Source organism: Pseudophryne corroboree, chromosome 10 (assembly GCF_028390025.1).
Source record: "Pseudophryne corroboree isolate aPseCor3 chromosome 10, aPseCor3.hap2, whole genome shotgun sequence".
Lineage (NCBI taxonomy): Eukaryota > Metazoa > Chordata > Amphibia > Anura > Myobatrachidae > Pseudophryne > Pseudophryne corroboree.
The window spans coordinates 369,196,274-369,221,921 of record NC_086453.1 but is presented as its reverse complement, the minus strand read 5'-3'; the positions used below and the strand labels follow the sequence as shown (position 1 = coordinate 369,221,921).

Below are 25,648 nucleotides of genomic sequence, written 5' to 3'. Positions count from 1 at the left end.
GAACGGCTGAGGCCCTGGCCTATGTTCATGGCTAGTGGTTCAGCTTCACATGAGGATGGAGGCACTCAGCCTCTCGCTAGAAAAATGAAAAGACTCAAGCTGGCAAAAGCAGTAGCACCGCAAAGAACTGTGCGTTCTTCGAAATCCCAAATCCACAAGGAGAGTCCAATTGTGTCGGTTGCGATGCCTGACCTTCCCAACACTGGACGTGAAGAGCATGCGCCTTCCACCATTTGCACGCCCCCTGCAAGTGCTGGAAGGAGCACCCGCAGTCCAGTTCCTGATAGTCAGATTGAAGATGTCAGTGTTGAAGTACACCAGGATGAGGAGGATATGGGTGTTGCTGGCGCTGGGGAGGAAATTGACCAGGAGGATTCTGATGGTGAGGTGGTTTGTTTAAGTCAGGCACCCGGGGAGACACCTGTTGTCCGTGGGAGGAATAGGGCCGTTGACATGCCTGGTGAAAATACCAAAAAAATCAGCTCTTCGGTGTGGAATTATTTCACCAGAAATGCGGACAACAGGTGTCAAGCCGTGTGTTCCCTTTGTCAAGCTGTAATAAGTAGGGGTAAGGACGTTAACCACCTCGGAACATCCTCCCTTATACGTCACCTGCAGCGCATTCATAATAAGTCAGTGACAAGTTCAAAAACTTGGGCCGACAGCGGAAGCAGTCCACTGACCAGTAAATCCCTTCCTCTTGTAACCAAGCTCACGCAAACCACCCCACCAACTCCCTCAGTGTCAATTTCCTCCTTCCCCAGGAATGCCAATAGTCCTGCAGGCCATGTCACTGGCAATTCTGACGAGTCCTCTCCTGCCTGGGATTCCTCCGATGCATCCTTGCGTGTAACGCCTACTGCTGCTGGCGCTGCTGTTGTTGCTGCTGGGAGTCGATGGTCACCCCAGAGGGGAAGTCGTAAGCCCACTTGTACTACTTCCAGTAAGCAATTGACTGTCCAACAGTCCTTTGCGAGGAAGATGAAATATCACAGCAGTCATCCTGTTGCAAAGCGGATAACTGAGTCCTTGACAACTATGTTGGTGTTAGACGTGCGTCCGGTATCCGCCGTTAGTTCACAGGGAACTAGACAATTTATTGAGGCAGTGTGCCCCCATTACCAAATACCATCTAGGTTCCACTTCTGTAGGCAGGCGATACCGAGAATGTACACGGACATCAGAAAAAGACTCACCAGTGTCCTAAAAAATGCAGTTGTACCCAATGTCCACTTAACCACGGACATGTGGACAAGTGGAGCAGGGCAGGGTCAGGACTATATGACTGTGACAGCCCACTGGGTAGATGTATGGACTCCCGCCGCAAGAACAGCAGCGGCGGCACCAGTAGCAGCATCTCGCAAACGCCAACTCTTTCCTAGGCAGGCTACGCTTTGTATCACCGCTTTCCAGAATACGCACACAGCTGAAAACCTCTTACGGCAACTGAGGAAGATCATCGCAGAATGGCTTACCCCAATTGGACTCTCCTGTGGATTTGTGGCATCGGACAACGCCAGCAATATTGTGTGTGCATTAAATATGGGCAAATTCCAGCACGTCCCATGTTTTGCACATACCTTGAATTTGGTGGTGCAGAATTTTTAAAAAAACGACAGGGGCGTGCAAGAGATGCTGTCGGTGGCCAGAAGAATTGCGGGACACTTTCGGCGTACAGGCACCACGTACAGAAGACTGGAGCACCACCAAAAACTACTGAACCTGCCCTGCCATCATCTGAAGCAAGAAGTGGTAACGAGGTGGAATTCAACCCTCTATATGCTTCAGAGGTTGGAGGAGCAGCAAAAGGCCATTCAAGCCTATACAATTGAGCACGATATAGGAGGTGGAATGCACCTGTCTCAAGTGCAGTGGAGAATGATTTCAACGTTGTGCAAGGTTCTGATGCCCTTTGAACTTGCCACACGTGAAGTCAGTTCAGACACTGCCAGCCTGAGTCAGGTCATTCCCCTCATCAGGCTTTTGCAGAAGAAGCTGGAGGCATTGAAGAAGGAGCTAAAAGGGAGCGATTCCGCTAGGCATGTGGGACTTGTGGATGCAGCCCTTAATTCGCTTAACAAGGATTCACGGGTGGTCAATCTGTTGAAATCAGAGCACTACATTTTGGCCACCGTGCTCGATCCTAGATTTAAAACCTACCTTGGATCTCTCTTTCCGGCAGACACAAGTCTGCTGGGGTGCAAAGACCTGCTGGTGACAAAATTGTCAAGTCAAGCGGAATGCGACCTGTCAACATCTCCTCCTTCACATTCTCCCGCAACTGGGGGTGCGAGGAAAAGGCTCAGAATTCCGAGCCCACCCGCTGGCGGTGATGCAGGGCAGTCTGGAGCGACTGCTGATGCTGACATCTGGTCCGGACTGAAGGACCTGACAACGATTACGGACATGTCGTCTACTGTCACTGCATATGATTCTCTCAACATTGAAAGAATGGTGGAGGATTATATGAGTGACCGCATCCAAGTAGGCACGTCACACAGTCCGTACTTATACTGGCAGGAAAAAGAGGCAATTTGGAGGCCCTTGCACAAACTGGCTTTATTCTACCTAAGTTGCCCTCCCACAAGTGTGTACTCCGAAAGAGTGTTTAGTGCCGCCGCTCACCTTGTCAGCAATCGGCGTACGAGGTTACATCCAGAAAATGTGGAGAAGATGATGTTCATTAAAATGAATTATAATCAATTCCTCCGCGGAGACATTGACCAGCAGCAATTGCCTCCACAAAGTACACAGGGAGCTGAGATGGTGGATTCCAGTGGGGACGAATTGATAATCTGTGAGGAGGGGGATGTACACGGTGATATATCGGAGGATGATGATGAGGTGGACATCTTGCCTCTGTAGAGCCAGTTTGTGCAAGGAGAGATTAATTGCTTCTTTTTTGGTGGGGGTCCAAACCAACCCGTCATATCAGTCACAGTCGTGTGGCAGACCCTGTCACTGAAATGATGGGTTGGTTAAAGTGTGCATGTCCTGTTTATACAACATAAGGGTGGGTGGGAGGGCCCAAGGACAATTCCATCTTGCACCTCTTTTTTCTTTTATTTTTCTTTGCGTCATGGGCTGTTTGGGGAGGGTTTTTTGGAAGGGACATCCTGCGTGACACTGCAGTGCCACTCCTAGATGGGCCCGGTGTTTGTGTCGGCCACTAGGGTCGCTAATCTTACTCACACAGCTACCTCATTGCACCTCTTCTTTTCTTTGCGTCATGTGCTGTTTGGGGAGTGTTTTTTGGAAGGGCCATCCTGCGTGACACTGCAGTGCCACTCCTAGATGGGCCAGGTGTTTGTGTCGGCCACTAGGGTCGCTTAGCTTAGTCATCCAGCGACCTCGGTGCAAATTTTAGGACTAAAAATAATATTGTGATGTGTGAGGTATTCAGAATAGACTGAAAATGAGTGGAAATTATGGTTTTTGAGGTTAATAATAATATGGGATCAAAATGACCCCCAAATTCTATGATTTAAGTTGTTTTTTAGGGTTTTTTGAAAAAAACACCCGAATCCAAAACACACCCGAATCCGACAAAAAAAATTCGGTGAGGTATTGCCAAAACGCGGTCGAACCCAAAACACGGCCGCGGAACCGAACCCAAAACCAAAACACAAAACCCGAAAAATTTCAGGCGCTCATCTCTAGTCCGTAATAATTTGACATTGAAGATTTATTTAGTAATGAGCTATATAACAAGAACATAGGAGCTCCTAATGGCTTAGATACAGCTGTATAGAGCTAGGGATATTGCTGACTTACTTGCTGATCAGAGAGGCCGCTTTTGCAGCGAGCTCACCGGGAGAGCACGTTGCTCGGACATGGACATAAGACCTGTGATGGATAAAACAGCAAATCAGTGTTGATTAGACACAGAGGGGGGAATTTACTAAGATTCACGTTTGAACCGTATTTATCCGAGTTTAAGTGCAGTGGTGATCAATAAGACATGGGAGTATTTTTCAAAATCAAACAAGGGTATTTACTATGATACTGTACCCAAGGCTGTCTTAACAGCAGTGTAGGCCCCTGGGCACAGAAATGCACTGGGCCCCCTACCCATCCTCCAGCGGTAAGGGTGGGGGGTGCTATCAGCGGCAGCTTTGATGTCCCGTGGGCGGTAGGGGGTGTTCTATCTTTCGCTCAGCATGGAGGACCTGGAGCAGTAATTTCTGCTAATTATTACTACTTTACTGCACAGATGGGGTCGGAGGGAAAACACTAAACTGTAGAAAGGGGCATTGGGCTTAATGAAGAGGCCCCGATACATGACTTCAGGGGTGGTAGGGGGTGTTGTCGAAGTCAAAAATATTACATATAGAAAACATACAAATTCCACACAGATGAGTCGCTGTGCGTGCGAATACATGCAGTGTACACAGCGATATATGATAGCATACGCACTCACACAGACACGCCACAAAGATATGTTCAACACATATTTCATACCACACATAAATTAAACATGTCAAACACCATGGACCTTTGCTGTAGGCATGCCCAATATCCCTGCTTGGTGCACCATGCACCTTTGCTGTAGGCATGCCCAATATCCCTGCTTGGTGCACCATGGACCTTTGCTGTAGGCATGCCCAGTATCCCTGCTTAGTGCACCATGCACCTTTGCTTTAGGCATGCCCAATATCCCTGCTTGGTGCACCATGCACCTTTGCTGTAGGCATGCCCAATATCCCTGCTTGGTGCACTATGGACCTTGCGACTTTACTGTTCTTAAAATTGTTATCTTAGTCTCACCTTTAAAACATCTAAAAGCAACAAAACTACATTGCTAGTGTACACTGACTACTGGGCCTCGCAGTACTTGTACATCTCTGAGCGACTACCTATGTGTCCATTACTGCTGCGTATACCTGTAGCAGGGTGTCCCGGTGATGCCTCATGGCATAGCATAGCTTACCGCAGACTCCTGCAGCCGATGACTCCCCCATTAAAAACAACGGGTAGCGGGAGCCTTTCGTATGCATGCACCCCACTACCACACAGTGCCTAATGCTAGCTGTGCCACACTGCGTATGCATCAGCGGCAACCGCATAAAGGGGCAGTAATAACTCTGTGTAAACTGGTTCCGACATGAACAGCCGCTGCTGTTTCTCCCGCCATGTTTCATTATGCTTAATCTGATACTATGTACATGTGTCATACCAATTCCTCTGAGTAGCAACCTAGCATCCCTGGTACATTGTGAGTGGCATTGTATGCTACTATGATGCAGCGTCTGTAAAACCCAATACACTGCGCTTCCAATGGCTTAGTGGCTGGAAAGCGCAAAGCATCTCACACCATATGGCGAAAAGTTTCTAGGTGTATGAGCAGGGGCTAAACCAGAACTTTGTGGGACCCATAAAGTCCCTACTTTGGGACTGCACAGTGCTAGTGCAAGTGTGGGGGGATTGTATATTAGATTGTGTATATCACATTTAAACCCGTGGTGTATATTAAATTTAAACTAATGGTTTAATTATCCCTGGGTGCACATAGAAGATAAACGCTATCATTTATTTTGTCACATGCAAGAATAGCAGCAGCCTCTGTATTACTTACACACTGGGTCAGGACTCAGGAGGGCTCTCTTTGCAGTACCAAATACTGGTGTGTCAATGGTATATTTATCCCTCACTGATTTAATACACTCTTCTTGAATATAGCTCTCTTCATGAGAAAAAGGATTTTGTATACTGTATTTTGTGTTTTTTACATGATAGAAATAATAAAAGCTAAGTTTTAACGAATATATGTTGACTAGGCGATTCATCGCGCCCTATGGGCGCTCTTCACACCATCGCAAGGGGTTACGCACCCTTAACCCCTGCACGTCCTTTAAGCGGGCAATATTTGTATTATATGGAATGTTACCTTCAAGCATAATGTTGTTATTGGTTAAATATTTTATGGCCAAAGGGCGTGCAAGTGTCAAGGGGGCGTAGGCCCTTGTGCCGGCGTGAAGAGCAGACGCAGGGCACGATGAATGACCTAGTGTGTTTAATAATATGTTATGTGTACATAATTTAGGTATAAAGACAATGTTTGGTAAATACCACATACACAATGTGTGTGTTGGGAGATTATTTCTCATATATATATATCACTATACAGCCCCTTCACCTATATAACATCACATACACAGAGTATGCACTGGGGACATATCCCTCATAACAGTTCCAGATATGCCCCACAGTGCCAGTTATACATATGCCCCGCAGTGCCAGATAAACATATGCCCCACAATGCCAGATATACATATGCCCCCAGTGCCAGATATACATATGCCCCCAGTGCCAGATAAACATATGCCCCACAATGCCAGATATACATATGCCCCCAGTGCCAGATATACATATGCCCCCAGTGCCAGATATACATATGCCCCTAGTGCCAGATATGCTCCACAATGCCGGTTATACATATGCCCCACCCACCCCACACCTCCCTCCCATTGCTCACCCGCTGCTGCTGCTGTGTCAGGGTCGGGGGAAGAAGAGGAGAGCGCCGCGGCCGGAGACCAAAGTCTGAAAGCAGCACTGAGGGACGGGACCGCGCTGCGCTCTCCTCTCCTTCTCTGACACAGCAGCGGGCTGGGAAGGGGAGGAGGAGCACATCGGCGGCTTTTACAGTAATAGCCGCTAACGGTGGCTATGATGTGTGTGTGAGTGGCGGCCTGCGGGTATGGTGTACCGACGACTAGATTCATAGCGGTACGCCGTAACCGAGCGTACCGCCACACTTGCAGGCCTGGTCTCTCCTATCCAGATCTGTGACTCTATGACTCAGAGCTCCTAGCCACGCCCAGCGTTAGCAAATGAGTCACAGCCACAGATCTGGACACATATATAGGAGATAAGAGTGCCCCCAAACAAAGCAGTCTACTTATCTCTTTCTCTCCCAGTCCCAAATGCTCTCAGAGGATAACAAGTTACACAGGACCCAGACACATCAATCTAGCCTGCTGTGTATGGGGAGGGGGAAGAAAAGCTGTGATCCCTGGGTCACTTGCAGTCCTCTCCCCTGCCTATATCTCTTCTGGTCGGAAAGTGCTTTCCTTCTGCTGCTGCACAACAGGGAGAGCCAGTTATGTCAGTGTGCTCTGGTTGGGGGCCCTCTTGACAGATGGGGGCCAGTGGTACAGTGTCTACTGTGCCCACCTTAATCTGGCTCTGCAGTACTGTGACCTACAGTTCAAATAATGCCAGATTGCAGTGCCTCTTACCATTATAACATCCTCTTATTGAGAATGTAATGTCCCAGTTCAGGCAGGACAATGGATCAGACCCAGTTGCATACAGTACCTCCCAACTTTGTGTCCAGAGCACGGCCTAGTTGCATCTGCCCGGGAAAAGGGACGTGGTCTCGCTGTAATGCTGCACTTGCGAGCCACGCCCCCATTCTCCACGGGTGGGACAGCGGGACAGTCCCTGAAAAATGGGACTGTCCTGTGAAAATTGGGACAGTTGGGAGGTACAGATGGAGTCCTGCTAATCTATCCCTTTAATAAGATTAATTGAGCCAGTGCTGTAATGACTTAATCCCCTGCTGTATTGTTCTCTCTGTATTGTATCACAGTTGAGAACAATAGATGAAAGGGTTTTGCTAATAAGCCTTGGTGCACCATGGCGCACCAGAGAAGGTTAGCTGAGCGAGGCTCCTTCTGTATGCAGTTTCTTGGCAGGCAAATCTGGGAAATTGGTATGCAACTTTATAACCTGGGTCCGAGCCCCCATAAGCCTCTGGGCCTCATAGCAATGACATCCCTTGCTCCCGCTATAGTTACGCCCATGTGTTTGATAACACCCCAGTATAGTCAGTGTCTCCCCCAACTTTCATAGAATCTTACCAGCCTCAGTATGCAGAGCAGAACAAATTACACCCCCTATTAAAGTATGGCAGGTTAAACAAGTAATAATTTGACATTGAAGATTTATTTAGTTATGAGCTATATAACAAGAACATAGGAGCTCCTAATGGCTTAGATACAGCTGTATAGAGCTAGGGATAGTGCTGACTTACTTGCTGATCAGAGAGGCCGCTTTTGCAGCGAGCTCACCGGGAGAGCACGTTGCTCGGACATGGACATAAGACCTGTGATGGATAAAACAGCAAATCAGTGTTGATTAGACACAGAGGGGGTAATTTACTAAGATTCACGTTTGAACCGTGTTTATCCGAGTTTAAGTGCAGTGGTGATCAATAAAACATGGGAGTATTTTTCAAAATCAAACAAGGGTATTTACTATGATACTGTACCCAAGGCTGTCTTAACAGCAGTGTAGGCCCCTGGGCACAGAAATGCACTGGGCCCCCTACCCATCCTCCAGCGGTAAGGGTGGGGGGTGCTATCAGCAGCAGCTTTGATGTCCCGTGGGCGGTAGGGGTGTTCTATCTTTCGCTCAGCATGGAGGACCTGGAGCAGTGATTTCTGCTAATTATTACTACTTTACTGCACAGATGGGGTCGGAGGGAAAACACTAAACTGTAGAAAGGGGCATTGGGCTTAATGAAGAGGCCCCGATACATGACTTCAGGGGTGGTAGGGGGTGTTGTCGAAGTCAAAAATATTACATATAGAAAACATACAAATTCCACACAGATGAGTCGCTGTGCGTGCCAATACATGCAGTGTACACAGCGATATATGATAGCATACGCACTCACACAGACACGCCACAAAGATATGTTCAACACATATTTCATACCACACATAAATTAAACATGTCAAACACCATGGACCTTTGCTGTAGGCATGCCCAATATCTCTGCTTGGTGCACCATGCACCTTTGCTGTAGGCATGCCCAATATCCCTGCTTGGTGCACCATGCACCTTTGCTGTAGGCATGCCCAATATCTCTGCTTGGTGCACCATGCACCTTTGCTGTAGGCATGCCCAATATCCCTGCTTGGTGCACCATGCACCTTTGCTGTAGGCATGCCCAATATCCCTGCTTGGTGCACCATGCACCTTTGCTGTAGGCATGCCCAATATCCCTGCTTGGTGCACCATGCACCTTTGCTGTAGGCATGCCCAATATCCCTGCTTGGTGCACCATGCACCTTTGCTGTAGGCATGCCCAATATCCCTGCTTGGTGCACCATGCACCTTTGCTGTAGGCATGCCCAATATCCCTGCTTGGTGCACCATGGACCTTGCGACTTAACTGTTCTTAAAATTGTTATCTTAGTCTCACCTTTAAAACATCTAAAAGCAACAAAACTACATTGCTAGTGTACACTGACTACTGGGCCTCGCAGTACTTGTACATCTCTGAGCGACTACCGATGTGTCCATTACTGCTGCGTATACCTGTAGCAGGGTGTCCCGGTGATGCCTCATGGCATAGCATAGCTTACCGCAGACTCCTGCAGCCGATGACTGCCCCATTAAAAACAACGGGTAGCGGGAGCCTTTCATATGCATGCACCCCACTACCACACAGTGCCTAATGCTAGCTGTGCCACACTGCGTATGCATCAGCGGCAACCGCATAAAGGGGCAGTAATAACTCTGTGTAAACTGGTTCCGACATGAACAGCCGCTGCTGTTTCTCCCACCATGTTTCATTATGCTTAATCTGATACTATGTACATGTGTCATACCAATTCCTCTGAGTAGCAACCTAGCATCCCTGGTACATTGTGAGTGGCATTGTATGCTACTATGATGCAGCGTCTGTAAAACCCAATACACTGCGCTTCCAATGGCTTAGTGGCTGGAAAGCGCAAAGCATCTCACACCATATGGCGAAAAGTTTCTAGGTGTATGAGCAGGGGCTAAACCAGAACTTTGTGGGACCCATAAAGTCCCTACTTTGTGACTGCACAGTGCTAGTGCAAGTGTGGGGGGATTGTATATTAGATTGTGTATATCACATTTAAACCAGTGGTGTATATTAAATTTAAACTAATGGTTTAATTATCCCTGGGTGCACATAGAAGATAAACGCTATCATTTATTTTGTCACATGCAAGAATAGCAGCAGCCTCTGTATTACTTACACACTGGGTCAGGACTCAGGAGGGCTCTCTTTGCAGTACCAAATACTGGTGTGTCAATGGTATATTTATCCCTCACTGATTTAATACACTCTTATTGAATATAGCTCTCTTCATGAGAAAAAGGATTTTGTATACTGTATTTTGTGTTTTTTACATGATAGAAATAATAAAAGCTAAGTTTTAACGAATATATGTTGACTAGGCGATTCATCGCGCCCTATGGGCGCTCTTCACACCATCGCAAGGGGTTACGCCCCCTTAACCCCTGCACGTCATTTAAGCGGGCAATATTTGTATTATATGGGATGTTACCTTCAAGCATAATGTTGTTATTGGTTAAATATTTTATGGCCAAAGGGCGTGCAAGTGTCAAGGGGGTGTAGGCCCTTGTGCCGGCGTGAAGAGCGGACGCAGGGCACGATGAATGACCTAGTGTGTTGATAATATGTTATGTGTACATAATTTAGTTATAAAGACAATGTTTGGTAAATACCACATACACAATGTGTGTGTTGGGAGATTATTTCTCATATATATATATCACTATACAGCCCCTTCACCTATATAACATCACATACACAGAGTATGCACTGGGGACTTATCCCTCATAACAGTTCCAGATATGCCCCACAGTGCCAGTTATACATATTCCCCGCAGTGCCAGATAAACATATGCCCCACAATGCCAGATATACATATGCCCCCAGTGCCAGATAAACATATGCCCCACAATGCCAGATATACATATGCCCCCAGTGCCAGATATACATATGCCCCCAGTGCCAGATATACATATGCCCCTAGTGCCAGATATGCTCCACAATGCCGGTTATACATATGCCCCACCCACCCCACACCTCCCTCCCATTGCTCACCCGCTGCTGCTGTGTCAGGGTCGGGGGAAGGAGAGGAGAGCGCCGCGGCCGGAGACCAAAGTCTGAAAGCAGCACTGAGGGACGGGACCGCGCTGCGCTCTCCTCTCCTTCTCTGACACAGCAGCGGGCTGGAAAGGGGAGGAGGAGCACATCGGCGGCTTTTACAGTAATAGCCGCTAACGGTGGCTATGATGTGTGTGTGAGTGGCGGCCTGCGGGTATGGTGTACCGACGACTAGATTCATAGCGGTACGCCGTAACCGAGCGTACCGCCACACTTGCAGGCCTGGTCTCTCCTATCCAGATCTGTGACTCTATGACTCAGAGCTCCTAGCCACGCCCAGCGTTAGCAAATGAATCACAGCCACAGATCTGGACACATATATAGGAGATAAGAGTGCCCCCAAACAAAGCAGTCTACTTATCTCTTTCTCTCCCAGTCCCAAATGCTCTCAGAGGATAACAAGTTACACAGGACCCAGACACATCAATCTAGCCTGCTGTGTATGGGGAGGGGGAAGAAAAGCTGTGATCCCTGGGTCACTTGCAGTCCTCTCCCCTGCCTATATCTCTTCTGGTCGGAAAGTGCTTTCCTTCTGCTGCTGCACAACAGGGAGAGCCAGTTATGTCAGTGTGCTCTGGTTGGGGGCCCTCTTGACAGCTGGGGGCCAGTGGTACAGTGTCTACTGTGCCCACCTTAATCTGGCTCTGCAGTACTGTGACCTACAGTTCAAATAATGCCAGATTGCAGTGCCTCTTACCATTATAACATCCTCTTATTGAGAATGTAATGTCCCAGTTCAGGCAGGACAATGGATCAGACCCAATTGCATACAGTACCTCCCAACTTTGTGTCCAGAGCACGGCCTAGTTGCATCTGCCCGGGAAAAGGGACGTGGTCTCGCTGTAATGCTGCAATTGCGAGCCACGCCCCCATTCTCCACGGGTGGGACAGCGGGACAGTCCCTGAAAAATGGGACTGTCCTGTGAAAATTGGGACAGTTGGGAGGTACAGATGGAGTCCTGCTAATCTATCCCTTTAATAGGATTAATTGAGCCAGTGCTGTAATGACTTAATCCCCTGATGTATTGTTCTCTCTGTATTGTATCGCAGTTGAGAACAATAGATGAAAGGGTTTTGCTAATAAGCCTTGGTGCACCATGGCGCACCAGAGAAGGTTAGCTGAGCGAGGCTCCTTCTGTATGCAGTTTCTTGGCAGGCAAATCTGGGAAATTGGTATGCAACTTTATAACCTGGGTCCGAGCCCCCATAAGCCTCTGGGCCTCATAGCAATGACATCCCTTGCTCCCGCTATAGTTACGCCCATGTGTTTGATAACACCCCAGTATAGTCAGTGTCTCCCCCAACTTTCATAGAATCTTACCAGCCTCAGTATGCAGAGCAGAACAAATTACACCCCCTATTAAAGTATGGCAGGTTAAACAAGTAATAATTTGACATTGAAGATTTATTTAGTTATGAGCTATATAACAAGAACATAGGAGCTCCTAATGGCTTAGATACAGCTGTATAGAGCTAGGGATAGTGCTGACTTACTTGCTGATCAGAGAGGCCGCTTTTGCAGCGAGCTCACCGGGAGAGCACGTTGCTCGGACATGGACATAAGACCTGTGATGGATAAAACAGCAAATCAGTGTTGATTAGACACAGAGGGGGTAATTTACTAAGATTCACGTCTGAACCGTGTTTATCCGAGTTTAAGTGCAGTGGTGATCAATAAAACATGGGAGTATTTTTCAAAATCAAACAAGGGTATTTACTATGATACTGTACCCAAGGCTGTCTTAACAGCAGTGTAGGCCCCTGGGCACAGAAATGCACTGGGCCCCCTACCCATCCTCCAGCGGTAAGGGTGGGGGGTGCTATCAGCGGCAGCTTTGATGTCCCGTGGGCGGTAAGGGGTGTTCTATCTTTCGCTCAGCATGGAGGACCTGGAGCAGTGATTTCTGCTAATTATTACTACTTTACTGCACAGATGGGGTCGGAGGGAAAACACTAAACTGTAGAAAGGGGCATTGGGCTTAATGAAGAGGCCCCGAAACATGACTTCAGGGGTGGTAGGGGGTGTTGTCGAAGTCAAAAATATTACATATAGAAAACATACAAATTCCACACAGATGAGTCGCTGTGCGTGCCAATACATGCAGTGTACACAGCGATATATGATAGCATACGCACTCACACAGACACGCCACAAAGATATGTTCAACACATATTTCATACCACACATAAATTAAACATGTCAAACACCAGACATTATAATGCATCAAATTATATAATGGAGTATAACATCATGTATATATATTATTGGAACAGAACAAGATGGACATGTCATGCTTGGTGTCAAAGTAATCAGAGGAATGTGTAGATTGATTTGATGCCTGTGGTTAGGTTGTAGCACATGAGTAGTTATGATTAAATGTGTGAAAGCTAAAGTCACTCTTATTGGAACAAAAGACATCCTGCTTCTTCAAGGCTGGACGTTGCTTGCATATGAACTGACCAATGACACATCATAATGAGAAAGTTACCTCCCCTGGACTAATAAAAGAAGACATGTACTCCCCCAATATACACAGTGTATAGCTGATCCCAGAGACAAGAAGTTCTGTTTTTGCTGGTTGCTGTTCTGTTCAGTTGCTGTTTGTTGGTGTTGAGGCAGATCCAGAGATGGAGGAAATGGAGCAAAGTGTGCATTAAGGGACAGGGAAATGGTATCGTATGCTGGCTGTGGTTGTAACTGTATGGATTCTTGCTTCCTGTGTAATTGTAACCATGTAACCATATATATATACTGTTCATGTATTATATTGTATGCATGTCCTTTTAAATATCAAATATATATATATACATATATATATATATATATATATATATATATATATATATCTATCAATAAGCGTTGGAAGTCTGACAATGTGTGCGAGTGCTTGTTTTCTCTTAAGGGATGTAGCGCTTGCGACGTACGGTGCACTTTTATCGTACATGGTAATAAGATGCGCCGTGTGTCCGCAGCATATATTAGCGCTGGCATTATAAATATTTATTAGGAATTCATTTGAATCCAACAGTGTTTAATACATAGGGGAGGGGTGGATAGTGGTGTGGCCTTAATATTCATCATTTTCCAGTGGGAGGGCAGTTTGCTTGACTGAAGATATCTCCAGTTCCTGGGAATAGATTTCTTAGCTTTGAATGGGATAAAAAAAACTAGAGAGTCTCACCTTTCAGGAGGTACTGGGGACACCTTTCAGGAGGTAAATGGGACACCTTTCAGGATGTACTGGGGACACCTTTCAGGAGGTACTGGGGACACCTTTCAGGAGGTACTGGGGACACCTTTCAGGAGGTACTGGGGACACCTTTCAGGAGGTAAATGGGACACCTTTCAGGATGTACTGGGCACACCTTTCAGGAGGAACTGGGGACACCTTTCAGGAGGTAAAAGGGACACCTTTTAGGAGGTACTGGGGACACCTTTCAGGATGTAAAAGGAACACCTTTCAGGAGGTACTGGGGACACCTTTCAGGAGGTAAAAGGGACACCTTTCAGGAGGTACTGGGGACACCTCTCAGGAGGTACTGGGGACACCTGTCAGGAGGTACTGGGGACACCACTCAGGACATCTCCCCTTCTACTCTGATCACCGACCCATCGGCACTTCAGCTCTAAGGAACTTTGTTTACAGCGGAGAATTTCTTTATCTACACGGTGGCTCTATTGCGGTCTTTACACGGCACCAGCCTGCATCATCTGACGGCTATATTTGGCCGTGGGACAGCACCAGCCTGTATCATCTGACGGCTGTATTTGGCTGTGGGACAGCGCCAGCCCGTATAATCTGACGGCTACATTTGGCCGTGGGACAGCGCTCCAGTCTCTTAATTTCATTGCCAGCAACTGCTCCGGCTAGCGCTACACCTGTGTATTTCCTCCGCAATTAGCGGCCACAGCGTCTGCTCCGTTTGATGTCCTGGAGATGTGTGATTCCCTATATCTAGGGCAATAAAAGGATTTCCACCAGCCCAAGGGAATATACAGGCACCTGTCCTGCATCCGGGACCTACATATTAAGGAGCAAGTTTGGATAATCATTCCTACATTGAATTCCTCTCCTTAGCATCACACTGTGGGCTCTATACAGGACTTTACCGAGGACGCTTGGTAATACCAGCCCCTAGGAGAGGTAATATTGCATACTGTCCATTGTATATTTGACCGCTGGGCCCTCGTCTTCTCCTATTATTGGAGAAAAGTTCTGCTGCTTTCATAACTTTCTTTTAAAAAAAAAAGTTTCATTTCCTCAGTCATCTCAGTTATAATAAACTGTGGAGAGCTAAATTGTAACTATCTAGTTACATTACGGTTACAATTTTAAACAGTATCAACCTCATACCCTGAATCAGGGGAATATTATACACAAGTTTAGATTGATACTGTGTGTCCATACAACGGTGTTTTCAGAGTATAGATACTTATATACATCTTTTAAATATGGTTATTTTTATTTACTGTTGATGTATTTAACATTACAATAAACAATTTTATATAGATTATTCTTTGTCAACTCTCCATAATTTACACCCATTTGCAATACCCCAAGCGCAGCCGTTTTTTTTCTTTTACCATTGTATCCATAGGCACACGCACAGTGCCAATTATCGGCAGCACTCAGGTGTGATTGCATCTTGGTAGTTCATTCATTTAGGCGCTGTCAGTAATTTGTTTGTGGTCAGGTACTGGGGACTTGGGGATCAGAGCTCAGGAGTCAGAGCAATCCACCAATGAAAATATAAACCTGCATACCAGGGGTGTGGAGCTGCAGCAGGGACCGGCTGCTGGAAGGCTGATATCTCTGGTTATGGGCATAGCAGAAACAAGCTGTCAGTGTCCACCGAAAGGGGAGAGTCCCAGCTTTTGGAGCATAGCCTCAGAACAACTCTAAGTTAGACAGAACCCAAGATATCTGGCTGGGAAGGAAGAGCAATTAACAGGCTTGGATATGGACCACTGCTTGTAAATCAGAAATCTCCGGTTCCCCAAGGCCGATTTTCAAAAACCTTGAACCCCTAGAAAGAGGGGACCCTAAGCTATCAGCCTAGGGCCCTCATACTCCTGGGGCCCTTGGGCAAGTGCCCATTGAGCCCATACAAAAAGACGGCCCTGACTGTACCATGTTTTCTGTGATTGTGCTTTCCAATGGTGTATGCAGTCACGTTTGGCAGCCATCACTCCCTGACATGAAACCTGCACAGAACAGGTGTGTGTGGGTGTGTGTGTATCTATCCGGTCTCTAGGCCGACCACACTTAGGTCGGCAGTCATTAGGTCGACCACTATTGGTTGACACACATTAGGTCTACAGGGTTTCTAGGTCGACATGGTCACTAAGTTGACATGTACTAGGTCCACATGACAAAAGGTCGACACGAGTTTTTCACAATTTCTTTGACTTTTTCATACTTTACGATCCACGTGGACTACGATTGGGAACAGAAACCTGTGCCGAGCGCAGCAGCAGCAGCAGAGCGAGGCACCTTGTCCGAAGCATGGCGAGTGAAGCGAGCCATGCGAGGGGACACGGGGCACTAATTGGGGTTCCCCTTCACTTTACGAAGAAAAGGACACCCCAAAAAATAAAAAAAACCTTGGGTCGACCTTTTCTCATGTCAACCTAGTACATGTCGACCTAATGCTTGTGTCAACCTATTTTGGGTGTTGACTTAGTCACTGTCGACCAACAGTGGTCAACCTAGGCACTGTTGTGCAGTCAGGGGAGGCTGGGGAGGCAGTGCCTCCCCTGTCATTAATGATTAAAATAATACAAAGAAGATACTTATGACACATATTCTGTATCATAAGTATCTTCGTTATATTATTCTAATCATTTTATAGATTTAAATAGTGTAGGAGGCACTGATAACAGTGCCTCCCGTTGACAACGGGTATGGGGATAATGCGGGGGGCGGGGCCAAGCACTGGGCTGTAAAAAAGCCCATTGAAAAAAGCAGAGAAAGCGGCACTAGTATAAGTGCCTCGCTGACAGGGACAGATGTGATTGGACAGCGGATCAAGTGCTGGATCCGCTGGTCCAATCACCTAGAAGCGGCAGCATCAGTGATCACCTAGCTCTCCTCATTCCCCCTTTCTCCGCGCTGCTGGTGGTGGGAACCTGACCCCAGCAGCAGTAACAGCCACGTGGTGACCTCCTACGTTACCCCGCCGGGCAGAGCAGCCGTGCGGTGATTTCCGCAGATGGTGCAGAAGTTGAGTCACGCGGTGATCTCCTCCATTACCCCGCTGGGGGGCAGAGCCAAGTGTGTCGGGCGGCGCACTCTCCCCTCCTCCTCTGCCCTCTCCCAGGCAGCAGCCTCTGCAGCAGCAACGCCGCCTCTGCACGGGGCACATGGACCCAGGAGAGGGGGAGGAGGGGGTGGAAGGTTGCAGAATTAATGGAATTGATGTGGGCAGGGGGGCAACTCACACCCACATCAGAAACCCTAATGGGTGACAGGGTTGCAGGGAGCTGCAGTGATGGATTCAGGGGGGTGGGGATATCAAAGCATGTGCCCCAGGGAGCCCACTTTATCCACCCCCCATACTATAATCTGGCCCTGGGATTTACTTGGTGCCTCCCCAGCCATTGACCTCACCGCACGTCACTGGTGTGGGTGTGTATGCGCAAAATAAAATGGTGCGAGGTCCCCCCCCCACCCAACCAAAGGCATAACCCGCCCCAGGCTCTTTGATCTGGCTCTGGTTAAAAAACTACAGGGAAAAAAATGCGCCGGGTTCCCCTGTATTTAATGAACCAACATCAGGATCTTGGAGTTGGCCCTGGTTCTAAAAATATGGGGGAAAAATGACCGAAACTCCGGGCCATGCATTCTCCCCCCTAACTAGTCAGCACGGGCCGGGGATTTCTCAGAAAGTGGGGACACCTCAATAAAGGGGTCACGCCTCCTGAGTATATCCAAGGCCTGTTCTGAAGCCCAGGGATATCCCCGGTACCCTTAGGTGGTGGGCGCTGAGTTGATAGCAATTCAGTTAAAGTTAGAATAATATTATCTTTAACAGGAAAACTACAGGTCCTGGCAAGCCTCCACCACATGCAAGTACTTGAAGAACCAGAAGTACCAGCATGTGGGGCATTACTTATAGTCCCCCTGTAAAATAAATATTAACATAGACACAGAACACACCATTGACAGTAAAACTTTAATACTCACACTCACACCATCTCACCTTGTCCCTGTTGCCGCTTGGTCCACTTCAAGTAGAATCCTCTGCATGGATAGGGCGGAAAAACATACTCACCTACCCCTTGGAGAGGATCAGTCCTTTTCTGCAGTTACATCCAGGGGCATTAAAACAAACGAAAGGCCCAAACCAACTGGACCTAGAGGATCTACAGTATATGTGTATACACATATAGCTCCTCTCCGCAAATACTGGTATACTCATGGTTTCCACTATTTTCAGGGCAGCCAGCCAAACAGCCGCCACTACCATGGGAAAAGACCACTGATTGGCTGAGGGTGGGCTGGCTATCACTCAAGTATGTTATTTTCCCCTATCCATATAGAGGATTTTACTTGGAGAAGTGGACCGAGCGGCATCGGGGACAAGGTGAGTAATGTGACTGTATTAAAGTTTTACTATCTACAGTGTGTGTGTGTTCTGTCTTTTTTTAAGAAATTATTTTACAGGGGGAGGGTTATAGGTACCAGTGAGCCTTTAATGCTCCGCATGCTGGTATGTGCGGTTCTCCAAGTACCGTCATGCGGCGAGTCACCCTACTCACAGAGAAAGAGGACACCTATTTTAGTGTACTGATTTCTGCAGTGACTAATCTACGTTATCTGGCTACTGGTTGGAGACTGGCGGATCTGAGGTACAGCACAGCTATATCATCACAAGCCCTGCGAGATCTTGCCTGAGACTGTGCGGCCAACTCTCAGGTTCTGCAGGAGCAATATATGAAGGTATATACCAAGTAACAACACAGAACTTACAAAAAATGTTATTTTATTAAATGAACAAATTATTAATTAGTTCAAACAAGTAAAGAATATATATATATATATATATATATATATATAAAAACATTTAAATTAAATTTGAATATAATTTAAAAAAATAAATAAATACATATTAAATATAATCACCTAACAATTTAAAAAAATAAAATTGTATCCATACAAAACTAAAGTATAAACATATGAAAACTATTCGAGGGAGATGGTCTTTCTCAGAAACCCATAAAGGAGCCACTGCCTGCAGCCGCTCCCGTCATTGTTGGATGGCGTGGATGCAAAGAAGGGGACAGTGGCCGGATTTCAAAGTGGTGATAGTGGGGATATTGGGAGAGATGGCATGCTGTTGGCTGTTGCATAGGGGCAAGGCAGATAGAAAACCACTAATTACAGGGATATAAACTTTCTTGTAAAAAAGAGAAGCGCTGCCCGCACCAATTAAAAGAGACAATGAATTACATTTTCACAGATGAACTAAAAAAGATTTATTATCACATATGCTGCAGCATAAAATACACTCAGTTAATATATAATAAACATGATGCAATTCATATCATTAATCTAAAAGTCCATATATGACTATCTAAAACCTTATTCAGACTTCAGAGGCAATTCCTAATTTGAGCTGTTAATCGCAATGTCCACTGGACTAGATGTGGAATGGCATGAGACCACTTTTCAAACACTCAATGTGTTCATAAGTCCCAAACTAATTACTGTTGTTATTGAAAAATGTGTGCACACACTCAGTGGCGTAAGTTCGCCCCAGTCGCCCGGAGGCATGATAAGTGTTGGTGCCCCCCCCCCCCCCCCCCCTCCTACACACACGCCCTTCATATGTAGCTATCCGGCACTCATGTTGAACAGTAGTAGCGTGCTCAGGTGCCTTTCCCAATAGTAATATATATACACATACAAAGTGGACGGCACTCCAAGTCAGTCATCACAATAAAATAGACACCAGCATACCATTATAGCAAATCTACAGTACTCCCTCACCCACTAGCGTGTCACAATGTAGATGCTTTGGCGCAGTGGTGTGCCGATATACAGTATATATATAAACAACACACAAACGCCACTTTCAAGAACAATACAGCAGGGGATTAAGTCCGACTGCCCTGGCGCAGTTAATAACAATCCCCATAATTATAGGGATTGATGAGAAGGGCTCCATGTGTAGGCTACACAACAGCTCTTCTTCCTATTTTAACACCATAAGTACCTGTGTAGCAGCCTATAAAGTGGGTGACCCCCGCATCAGCAGTGTGTGGATGGGCTCCGCAGCAGAATGACGGAAGACGCAGAAATAACTCTGATATCCCGCTCAGTATAGGGGGCACAACGTCCAGTGACTGCTCTCTACACTCTCACATACAGCAGGCAGGGTGGCGGACGTGGAGAATTAAGCAGATGTTCATCACAAGGCTTTCTCTCCTAGCATTAGTCCTGATCACAGTTCAGGGACAAATCATAGGGAAGTGTGGAGGTGGCAGGTCACACTGGAGAAGGAGGAGGTGGATAGCAGCTCCCAGGACTCTAGTCTGCACTCCTTCTCCCCGGCCAGAGGCGAGAACCAGACAGCTGTACTATTGCGAGACCTGTCACATAGAATTTGATGGCAGATAAGAAATACTTGGCCAATGTAGTCTGCCCCTGTACACTCATGTACTAGGGTTAATATTTGTTGGGAGCCAAATAACCTACCTATCCAGAGTACCTGGTGGTAACCACGCCAGCAATGGGAGACTATACAAACTCTACACAGTCAGGGCCATGGCGGGAACAGAACCCATGACCTCAGTGCTGTGATGCATAATGATAACCATTACACCGTCCACACAAAAGGGAGTATGCAAGTCACTGTATTCCATGGACACTAACATACTGCGCACTGATACAGTAAATGATAATACTATATATATATATATATATTCATCTTGTGGTTCAGTACTCACTATTGTATATGCAGTTGCCTGGGTGCCCTTGCTGATAATGATGTATATAAGTGTGGCGTCCTTTCCTTAGATGCTCCCAACACCAGGTGAGAGATACTGCATGGCACTCCAGGACTTATTTAAATCAATAAACTTTTACCGCAATATATCAACGATTCTGGGTTATATATTGCAGTAAAATGTAATTGATTCAAAGACGTCCTGGAGTGCCATGCAGTATCTCTTACCTGGTGTTGGGAGCATCTAGGGATGTCACACTTTGCCTATATCTATATCTATCTATCATCTATCTCTATCTATCTATTTATCTATATATTTTATTTTTTTATAGGACTGTGAGCCTGACACTCCTTTGAGGGTACAATGAATTCTTGCTGTGGTGCCCTCCTTAGGTCAAAGCAACGGTCTCATATAGATGTAGAATTCAGTGGCACTCCACAGACTTCTATACAGTTAATACTCCATACTTTATTTAATTCATGGATTAATTATTTATTATTAATATATTCAAGTCTGTGGAGTGCCACTGAATTCCACATCTCTCTCTCTCTCTCTATACATTTACTTATTCTGGTGCCCCCACAAGAAGTTTTAATATATTGCTGGGAGGTGCTGCACTTAGGATCCCTTCAGTAATGACACACACAGCAGCACCTTTATATAATCAATATTTCAATCTGGTACTATAGATTGTCATCAGGTATGGTATCCTGGTGACAATCTATAGTACCAGATTGAAATATTGATTATATAATGGTGCTGCTGTGTGTGTCATTATTGAAGGGATCCGAAGTGCAGCACCTCCCAGCAATGTATACAATAAGACCCCCCCCCCCACCCCGCGCGCGCGCCCCCCAATCACCGGCTTTCGGCACGCACGATTATGTGACCATCACAAGGAAGGGTAAGTAAGGCTGCCCTGGACCTCCACTTACCCGCAGAGCCGGAGCACACAGCGGCTGGCCGGTGGGATTTTCCCTCAGAACGCTGAGGGTGCTCATGCTGCTACGAGCTCCTCCTCTTCCGGTGACAGGTTCCAGGCTGCGAGTAGCTCCTCCAGTCCTCCTGATCTGCGGGCTCCCCCTGACACTGACACGAAAGCTCCTCTTCAGGAGTCAGGCAGCGGGAGACAGTGTGGAGGAGATGCGCCCCCTTGAGGCCAGGAGCCCGGCGGCAGCCGACTCCACTGCCTCCCAGAGTTCCGCCCCTGCACACACTCTTTAAAAATAAGTGAGTAATTATCAGACATTTTTGGCCATTACGTCACCTCCAAAGAAATATGTTGTTTAAATCGATCCCATACTTTGACTCCCTGGTGCTTATCCGTTTTTGCAGACTATCTGGAGTAGATGTTAACAGGGACTTTCCAAATTGTTCCTGCTCCCTCTGCTGGTAATTAGCCGTAATTGCAGATACACTGGAAATTATGCAGTAGATGCAAGCTGGTAATAGCATCAAAGTTGTGGAGGTGATCGTCCCTGGTTCAGTCACCATGAAAATGCGTTTCTCCGCCTTCTAACACACTCAGCGGCTTCCTCAGTTCGAATGACTGTGCTTAGTGGGCTCCGTTTATATAGCTTGTCAGATATAGGGAGGATAAGGTTAATGGAATACAAAAGGAAATTGAAAAAACCCAAGAGTTATTAAAATCTTTTTTGGGTGATAAGGGTTACAGTGAGAGAGATCTTAAAGTGAATCGAAAGGTGGAGGATTTTGAGAAATCCTTGGTTTTTAGGAAAATTAATAAAATGAATCGAGATAAATTGGATTATCAAAAAGGAGAGGTACATACATACAACAGGAGAAGGGAGAATGCATCCAATTATAATTTATCTCATAAGGAAACAGGAGGTATGAGAAGGGAAGTACAAAATTCCCAGTTTAGGTCCCGAAATTATAAAGGACCAAGGACACCTGTAGAGTATAGAGAATCAAGGAGGAATAGAAATATTGATGAGGAGAAATTTGAACCTATTGCTCTAAAGAATAGATATGCGGCCTTACCACAACAAAATAATATGAGATCTCCATCCCTGAACCCTAGGTGGAATAGAAGAGAATCAGGAAGGGATGAGTGGATAGATATCGGAGATGGTAATAGACAGTCACCTAACAATCATGGAAGCAATAATTTTTTAGAGGACAGCCACAGATTTCAAAATCATCCCCAAAGAAAACACGAAGGAACAGGTTGGTCAATAAAAAGACAAATGTCACAACTGAGGGCTGGTGCTGACCAGGGGAAGCATCAGTTGTACGGTCTGAGGTGTATGTAAACCTGGGAGGCAATAAGGGAGTGACTACGACAACAGGAGAAAAGTTAATGAGTTTTTATTTAGCACATTTCAGATGGTACATCGGCAGTTGCAGTATTCAGATATGGTAAATGAACAGATACAGTACACAGTTCCAAAGAATGGAACAGTGGTTGGGATGTCCTTAGGTGCGGTATTTGTAACAAGACAGTCTTGGGAGACCAGGAGGTGGAAAGTCCTTTTACCAACACCCATCCGCTGAGTAATGAAATAATGACAGGAACTGACCAGCTGATGTTATACTGGAGGCTGGAAGTACTGTGGAGTAAATGGTACTGGGTAAACACAAGTGGACTGCCGGGTTTGCCGGATAGAACCGGACCAGTTGATGAACTGTGTGGAAGTGCTGGTGAACCAATGTAGCAGGAGAACAGTTGAATGGCACTGGTGATGCTAGGGATCGATGGATATTAGGAACTGATGACAGAACACCGATGGTATCTGGAAACCGATGGTGGAGCACCGATGGTATCTGGAAACCGATGGCAACAGGAGACTGGACACTGCTGAAAGCCAGATGCTGGAAGCCGGTGTTAGGGAACTGCCAGTTGCAGGGTGGAGTGAAGACAGGAGCTGGAAATACCTGGAGCTTAGCAAATCAACCACAAGGAACAGAGACTGGATACACTGGGTATGACAACCAAAGCACTGACAACTTCCTAGTCCAGGCACAGGATAGTTATACTTGCTGTAAGGCAGGCATTGGCTGATCAATTATGCAGAGTTCAGGAGTGCAGCGGATAGGTGCAGTGATAGCATGTGACTGGAAAAACATGGCTGCACCCATGTTTAGCATTTGGAGGGAAAGTCAGTTTGTGAAACCACGTGGAGAAATGACAGTAATGACGGTGGAGGCCGCGGAGGGCAGGAGAAGCCATATTTGATTATTTGCACACTGGAGCCACAGGGATGGCGGCGGAGGCCGCGGAAGGCTGGAGACGCCATTTTAGGATTTAGCAAGTCAGACATATGAAGCTGCTGTGACAGTAGTGCGGGATCACAGGGAGGAGATGTGAAGTGAGGATATCAGCAACGCAGCTGGGATCCGGCCCTGGAACACTGAGCCAGCCTCAGGAGACACTTGAAAGGTAAATAATGGCGTCCAGTTACCCGGATCGTGACAGCACCCCCCCTTTAGGAGTGGCCCCAGGACCTTTCTTAGGCTTCAGAGGAAATCTGGTGTGGAAATCCCGGACCAATTTAGGAGCATGAACATACAAGGCGTTAGGTCCAGGAACGTTCCTCAGGGCCATAGCCCTTCCAGTCAATCAGGTACTGAAGATGACCGTACCGGAAGTGTGAATCCAGGATCTTGGCGACCTCATACTCAACACCACGTTGCGTCTGAACTTTAGGTGCAGAGGGGAGCGCTGAATGGAAACAGCTCAGTATCACTGGTTTCAGGAGTGAAATATGAAATGTCCTGGGAATCTTCAGAAATGGAGGTAACTTGAGCTTGTAAGCAACTGGATTGATGACTTGTTCAATTAGAAAAGGGCCGATATAGCGGGGAGCAAACTTCATACTTGGAACTTTAAGTATTAGATTTTTTGTGGACAGCCAGACAAAATCACCAGCTCTGAGGGCAGGAATTGCCCTACGCTTCTTATCCGCAAACTTCTTGTACCTAGAGGATGCTTTTAAAAGAGCTGCCCGAACATTCTTCCAGTTATTTGAAAACTGACGAAGAGTGATATCAGCTGCAGGTACAGATGTTGCTGGAAGCGGTTGAAATTCAGGGACATTTGGGTGGAACACATGGGTGTAGTATGGTATGCCGGCGGCCGGGCTCCCGGCGACCAGCATACCGGCGCCGGGAGCCCGACCGCCGGCATACCGACAGTGTGGCGAGCGCAAAGGAGCCCCTTGTGGGCTCGCTGCGCTCGCCACGCTGCGGGCACGGTGGCGCGCTACGCGCACCACGCTATTTATTCTCCCTCCAGGGGGGTCGTGGACCCCCACGAGGGAGAATAGCTGTCGGTATGCCGGGTGTCGGGATCCCTGCGCCGGTATACTGTGCGCCGGGATCCCGACATTTGGCATTCTGAAGACCACCCGAACCCGTAGTTGGTGAAGAATGGCGTGGAAGAGGGTGAAGAATGGTACTGATTGTTGTGACAAAATTCGGCCCATGGAAGGAATTGAACCCAGTCATCTTGGGAAGAAGATACATAGATACGAAGAAAGGCCTCCAAGTCCTGATTCACCCTCTCAGTTTGACCGTTGGTTTGAGGGTATTAAGCTGTAGAGAACTTCAACTTTACTTGGAGTGCCAGACATAAACTTCGCCAGAACTTGGCTACAAATTGAACACCTCTGTCGGAAATTATCTCCTCAGGGAGGCCATGTAGTCTGAAGATCTCTTGGATGAAGACTTGAGCCAATTTGGAGCTGACGGAAGACCGGTGAGAGGAATGAAATGAG

The 25,648-nt window shown here is 46.8% G+C and overlaps 1 protein-coding gene across 1 annotated transcript in view; it reads right to left on the bottom strand.

Annotated features, from left to right (window-relative positions):
• LOC134965392 (CMP-N-acetylneuraminate-beta-galactosamide-alpha-2,3-sialyltransferase 4-like) overlaps positions 1 to 25,030 on the bottom strand; it is an 83,401-nt gene extending 58,371 nt beyond the window's left edge. The window contains exons 1-4 of the mRNA XM_063941854.1: positions 24,516 to 25,030; positions 12,452 to 12,523; positions 8,036 to 8,107; positions 3,775 to 3,846 (exon numbers count right to left, since the gene is read on the bottom strand). Coding sequence (XP_063797924.1) covers positions 3,775 to 3,846; positions 8,036 to 8,107; positions 12,452 to 12,523; positions 24,516 to 25,030 — 731 coding nt within the window. The remainder of the gene's footprint in view (positions 1 to 3,774; positions 3,847 to 8,035; positions 8,108 to 12,451; positions 12,524 to 24,515) is intronic.
• Positions 25,031 to 25,648: the final 618 nt, after the last annotated feature.